The sequence below is a fragment of the Camellia sinensis genome, chromosome 13 (genome assembly GCF_055761805.1).
Source record: "Camellia sinensis isolate YWXY chromosome 13, ASM5576180v1, whole genome shotgun sequence".
Lineage (NCBI taxonomy): Eukaryota > Viridiplantae > Streptophyta > Magnoliopsida > Ericales > Theaceae > Camellia > Camellia sinensis.
In genome coordinates, this window is record NC_138973.1 from 89,925,312 (window position 1) to 89,932,500 (window position 7,189).

Genomic DNA, 7,189 nt, shown 5'->3' on the forward strand with positions numbered 1-7,189 from the left:
TACTCTATCGTATACTAACATAAAATTAATTATTTATTTTACTACCACACCCACTATTATTATTATTATTATTATTATTATTATTATTATTATTATTATTATTATTATTATTATTATTATTATTATTATCATTATTATTATTATTTATTTAATAATATATTATCACATACAACTATAATACCAATATAAAATTTAAGGGACAACTTAAATTTTCAGGTTGTTACAGCTCTCTCCATCGTCGTCTCAACTTTTAGCTCTCTCATATTTCTCTTTTTCTTTTTCTTTTTCTTTTTTTCGTACACCCATGTAATCTTCTCTTTTTTTTTATTATTATTATTATTATTATTATTATTATTATTATTATTATTATTATTATTATTATGTTTTGACCCAACAAACTCCATAATCATAGAAGAGTAGTATAGTTCTAGGTAAGTAGCAAACACCAAACTAGAGTAAACAAGAACACACTTTCCAATTTCCTATATTACACAACTCACGAAGCTTTCTATCTCTCTCTCTCTCTCTCTCGCTCTCTCAATCAAAAATGTAGTAATTCAATCACAAAACAACAAAAACTTATTCAAAATACCAAATTTCAAGCACTCCGACTTCAAAAAAGAAGGAATTATTATGCTTCTCCAAACCAAATACCTTCGCTACAAAGGAGATCTCCATAGCGATGGATCTAGAGACGACAGTGTTCTGAGTGTGGCTTTGTTCTAAAGACGACAATAGGGCTGAGGTGATGGTGATCAAGATCCAGGATCTGTGTGATGGATCTTGACCGATCTATGTAATGGCGATTACCATCTGGCTTCTCAGGGATGACGTCATTAATGCTTTGCCGGAGAAAGGTGGAGAGTCTTGGGGATGAACTCGATCGCCATTATTGATATATGGAGATCGAATCGGAGATGTGATCTATGGAAGAGAGAGAGAGAGATCTTCGATCTAGAGAGAGAGAAAGTTGATGGAACAAAAAAGACCACCCATATACATAATACATGGGTATTTTGGTTATTTTGCTTAAGTCTGTCCTTATAGGCAAATAGGCGAAGTATTTCAATGCCTGAACTTTTGATCAAACAAAATCTAAATTTGGATTTATAAACTGAGTACCCAAATTTTAATTATTTTGAAATAAAAAACTATTGATTTCACTTTACCTGTAAAAAATAAAACAAATAACAAAATTAGTAGGGTTAACTCAGCAGTGAAAATTTGTGTATATAATTAGGAGGTAGGGGTGAGCACTGGCCTGCCCAGCCCGCGCTTATCGCAACCCACTTTTTTAATGGCTTGGTATTGATATTTAAGTCCACAGGGTCAAACCATGATGAATTTTTTATGCCCGTTTATCAAATAAGTTGGGCTTCATTGATGTCACTTGTGACATGATCCTACATGAAATTTTGTATTTTTGTGGTATTAAATATTTTAATGAGAAGTATTGGTGCTATTTTAGTGATAGAATATTTAGATGAGAACCAGACTCACTTCTTATACTTCTATTTGTTTTATCTTTTTTTATCTCCACTTCATTATTATTAATAATTTATTCATCTTTCATCTTTCGTCTTTTTCTTTTTCTTTTTAATATTAATTTCCTATCTTTCTTCCTTACTAACTAAGAAAAAAAATGGATGCCAAGCATGAGCTGCCATGCCATCCCATTTCTTTGTCCATTATTTTCATTTTGTTTTGCGTTGTTTCTAATTTTTCTTTGGCCTCCAAATTTTTTTCACTTTATAAATTGAGTAAAGTGTACTTATTCCGTCATTCATAGATTATCTCATCACCCACTTTATCTCTCTTTTCTTTCTCATCTTTTTATCTATTCATCTCTCTCTCTCTCTCTCTCTCTCTCTCTCTCTCTCTCTCTCTCTCTTACATTATCATCAATTGTTACCAAACAAATATAGGATTCACATCCTTTTCAACCAAATAGTCCAAGGACTATGTATTCCAAGATTAACAGTCCATCCTTATCCAATTCGTCCAAACAAACATGACCTTAATGAGGTGGCGATAAAATGCATGTAAGGAGAGTTTTGAGGAAATATTGATCAACTTTTAAATTTTGCTTGCCACGTTATTAGAAAAATTGTGGGGAAGGGGGGGAATTCTGTAAATAAACCATTTTTCTATATATATTGCTTGAGATTGATGACATTTCACTTGAAATTTTAACCTATATTGTGTATTATATATGGCATGGGTTGTCTCCTAGACTAGACAATCCAATTTGCATTATGTGGCTTCATTTCGAGTCCACCTTAATAATATACACTGTTTATTATGTAGGGCTCACAAGGTCTTTAAAAAAAAAAAAAATAGGTAATTTATTTTTTAAATCATATACATCATTCATTATTTTGGGTAAATTATACTTTACACCCCTATATTTTGCACCAAATTCTATTTTAGTCTATATACATGAAATCGTGACAGTCAATCCCTCTGCACCTCTAGTCAAGTGTTAATATCCCCATTCTATTACTCCATTTGTTTAAGTCTTTAACAGAATCCAATCATGTAACAAACATGTGACTACGAAATGACAACAAGAGAGGAAAATCATCTTGATTTCCCATCAATACACATTCTGTCCACGTGATAAGTGTGTAAGAGTTATATAATGCGATATATATATATATATATTCATATGCTGAAAATTGGGATGAAGTAGCAAGAAAACAAAGCTTTTTGAAATAATAATAATAAAAAAAAAGCAATAGAGAAATTGAAGAGAAAGGAAGATGAATATATAGAAGACTATATTATTGTGAAAAAGCAAAGCTTCGTGATTTCAATTTGCACGAAATCCTAATTCATCTCCTTAATCGTTCACAATCTTCTTTTTATTTGAGCCGAAAACGGTCATAATTTGATAAAATTTTTAGGATGAAATGTGTATAGGCGAGAAACAGGAGTGATTTTTTTTCTTTGCCTTCATTTCATAGTCATATACTTGTTACATTACTGACCTTTGTTAAAGACTTATACGGTAGAGTAATAAAAAAAAGGACATTGACTTTACTAGAATCATAAGGAGTTGATTGTCACAATTTGTTGTGTAAAAACTATATTGAGATTTGGTGCAAAGTATAATTTATCCTATTTTTTGCATGATTTTGTGACAATTAAAAGATTGGAGACCAAAATAACAAAAAGTGCATACTCTTACGTTGTGTTTGAATCATAGATTTTAGGTAGGAATTTGGAAAGAGAAAATATAAATGAAATATGAATTAAATAAAATTACATTTCATACACATTTTCCTTTTCTCTTTCCCTTTCTAAATTCCTAACTAAATTTATACTCCAAATACAACATTAAGGATCAAAACTGTATTTAATCCTAAAATTTTTACCCTTAAAAAAAATAGAACTAATTGAAAAATCATGTTAGGGAGATGGGTACACCAATAAGCCCTCATGACTTTTTGGTGCATCAAAAAGTACAGTTCACTTTATTTGTTATCAAAATATTCTATTTTTTATTTTATTTAAATTTAAAGACCAAAATACCCTTATATTCCATTGTCAATGTCGTTATCACATCCACTACTGTCGAATCATTGTCGAACTTCTACCAGATAGTCATTGAAGACTCGCTGGAAAGTTCAAAATATCGCCGAAAAGTAATTGGAGAATCACTAGAATATTCTAAACGTCACTGAAGTCGCTAAAATGTTTAGATCGTCGAATTGGAGGAGGTGAGGGCAAAGCCGGTGAGGCGGAGAAGCAGCTGTTGCAAGCTAGTAGTGGTTGCTAAATCGCAATCGATGGTGGTTAGTGGTCGCCGATCAATTTGCATATGAAAAAGAGAAAAAAAAGAATGAATGAACCTTTTTATATGCAAATGGAATTTTCGATCTACACAAATACTTGTGGGACTTAATAGTGCACAGGTGCTCATAACAGGACATGTGAATAGTTAACCCAAAAAAAAAAGGAGCAAATTACCCGCATGCCCTCTTTGAAAGAGGAGAACTCTATTTAGTCCCACAATCTTTTATGTAAACTCAAAAGTCCTCAGGCGCTTCTTTCCTTCTTCTGTTTCTCTTTCTAATACACACTCACCGGTGACCCATGACCACCATCAATTTGGGTTCACCCACAACCACCGACACCGATTCCTTACTTCACCCTTATTGACGATGAAAGAGATAAGTTTACAACAATGTTCTTGACATAGATCTACTCAGATTTGGCCAAGATCACAAAACAACGCACCAAAATGTTCAAATTTAGAGTAGATCTAAGTAAATCTACATCAGATCCAGTCAAATCTAGACCAAAAATGGTTGTTGGAGTATAATCCTCTTTCTATATCTATCTCTCTTATTCAATCTCTCAAAAAAAAAAAAATTTTGTTTCTCTGTTACATACTTCTTTTATTTTTTATTAGAAAAAAATTTCAAGTTCTGAAAAATATTTTTCGAGTTTTAGTTATAAGCGATGAAAACTATAAAATTTTACAATTTTGAAGATACGGTTCTGCTTTTCTATATGACTAGCATTTTTTTTTTCTCTTTATTAAAACAACAAAAAAATTAGCAAATATTAACAAAATGAAATACAAACTCTTACAAACAACTGATCTAAGATCTCCACCATCATAGCGATATGAAATTGTGTTTTGATAAATAACAAATGAGTAAACTGATAATTTTTGCAATTTCAAAACTGCTAATTGATAATTTTTGCAACAAAACAGCAAATTTATGCAGATTGAAGAGCAATAAATTTAAACTCTAAATTTTTACAATTTTGTGAACTGAAAATTATGTGTTTTGTATGATAAAGAGTTTTTCTTTTTCTTTTTTTTTTTCATATTTTGTGATGTTGGAGAGGATATGGTTAAATTTTATTGTGTTTTCACAATAATTTCACCATTCCTTCCTCTTTTTTTTTTTTTTTTTAGGTGATGTTCTGGACATTCTGGTGAGTTTCCGGCAATATTTTTGACGGCCAGCGATGTGCTAGACATTTTGGCAACTTTCAGTAACATTCAGAGCACTCCGGCGATACTCTAACCATTTTCCAACGCTGTTGAACATTATGATGAGTCTCCAGTATCAGATGAAAGTCCGATAGTGGTGGGATATGGCAATGTCTTTAAATTAAAAAATATTTTTTTATAATAATTAAAAATATGTAGAACTAATTTGTACAAGTAATTTGTTTTGGAATTAGATGCATTTTAAATTATTGAAATAGAACCTCTGGGTCAGAGCCCCAAAATATATATGGCAAATTACCAAGAAGTCTTCTTTGAAAAACGTGGATCCTATTTAGCCTCTGTTTGGGAAGTGGGTTGGCTTTTTAGCTTTTTAACTTTTTTGGCTATTTTAGCCTGGGCTAAAAAGCTTGGTTTGGGAAGGACTTTTTGGCTTTTTTGATTTTTTTTTGTGAGAGAAGAGTGTAATGATTATTGTTTGAATGTGATATTTTATTTTTTGTGGTTAAAATAGCCTATTTTGTCTTTTGTAGCTAAAATAGCCAAAAAAGCCTGAAAAAGCTCTTCCCAAACGGACCTTTAGTCCCATAACCTTTTATTTATACTCAAAAGTCCTATGATGATTTTCTTCTTCTCTGCCTTTCTTCTTCTCTGTCTTTTTTGCTTTTTGTGATTTTTGGCGATCATCAACGGGCAACCACATCTTGCTTTTTCTTTTTCTCTTTCTGATATATAGTCACCGGTGACCGACGACTACCACATTCATCGGCAACCACCGAACCGTCGACTCCTTACTTCAACCTCATCGACGGTGAAGAAGATGTGTTTCCGACGAAGAAAATGTGTAGATCTAGTTAGATCTAAGTATATCTACATCAGATCCGGCTAGATCTAAATAAAAAATAGTTGTCGGAGTACAATCCTCTCCCTATATTTGCCTCTCTCCTTCGATCTCTTAATTTGTCTACATTTTCTTTACTATACACTTATTTTTCTATTTTAATAGAGGAAAATTTCAAATTCTGAACAAGTTGTTTTCGAGTTTTAGTTACAGGCGATGAAAACTATAAAATTTTACAGTTTCAATTTTTTTTTTTTTTGTGCTGGAATGAATCATTGTTTAAAACTGCAAAATTTTGAAGTTTCATAATATATTTTCCAATTTGATTAATAAGAATAAGTGCTTAATAGATTTTTGCTTTAAACCTGTAACATATTATAGTTTCAAAGCTTACTTTTCAGTTTGATCAATATTAGAGATTATTTTGCTTAAACTTTGCAAAAATTGAAAAATAACATATGTTTTTCCCATTATTGCTATTTTTTGTCATTATATTTTTTTTCCTTTTAGATTATCAATATTTAGCACATTTTGCTATGTTTTTTAGTTCTAATTTCTCCATTTATTCCTTTTTTTTTCCCCCGGCAATATTATGGATATTTCGGTGAGTCTTCAATGATGTTTTTAACGTCTAGCGAACGTTCTGTACATTCCAGAGACTTCCATTGACGTTCATAACACTCTAGCGACTTCCCGGCGATACTCCGGCGACTTATCGGTGATGTTGAACATTCCAGCGAGTCTCAGGTGACCGTCTAACAGAAGTCCGACGGTAATGAGATGTAATGTCTGTAGAAAAAATTTTAAAAAAAAAAAGATTTGTTGATAACAATTAAAAATATATATGACTAATTGGTGTAAGTGTTTTATTTTGAGATTAGATAGGTTTTAAATTTTTTATATGGGATAAACAGATATATATATATATATATATAAGTCCATTGGACTCGGCCCACACACGTAACGCTACAAATTGCGATGGGCTTGGACAGAAATCAAGAGGCCCATTACCAACACTAGAAAAACAAATACCACATTATGGCGGGAACCAGTTGAGTTCTCATCGTCGTGGGGTTCTCTGCCGCCGTTCGATTCTCTCCCACAAATGAACAGAGTAACAGAAATAACTGATCTCTTCGCGCGACTCGCAACGAACCTCCAAACCCTAAACCCAACGGTCCCAAATGAAGATCATCGACACAAAACCCTTGATCTCTCGATCTCGAAGCTCAATCGATCTCTCAACTTGGAGGACAGTTCTAGGGTTAGGGTTTTGGACACTGCACTCTCTTTGATGTGTTTCAAAGCTCCACAGGTCAGCCCTCACTCATAGCTTACACTGCGAACCATCTAGGGTCTTACTAGTTTTGATTTCTTGA

The 7,189-nt window shown here is 32.3% G+C and overlaps 1 protein-coding gene across 2 annotated transcripts in view; it reads left to right on the forward strand.

Moving 5' to 3' along the window:
* The first annotated feature begins 6,840 nt into the window (after nt 1–6,840).
* LOC114290466 (acyl-CoA synthetase family protein) overlaps nt 6,841–7,189 on the forward strand; it is an 8,066-nt gene continuing 7,717 nt past the window's right edge. For both annotated transcript variants that reach the window (XM_082902814.1, XM_028234401.2), the window contains exon 1: nt 6,841–7,125. In XM_082902814.1, coding sequence (XP_082758940.1) covers nt 6,916–7,125 — 210 coding nt within the window. In that variant the 5' untranslated portion in view covers nt 6,841–6,915. The remainder of the gene's footprint in view (nt 7,126–7,189) is intronic.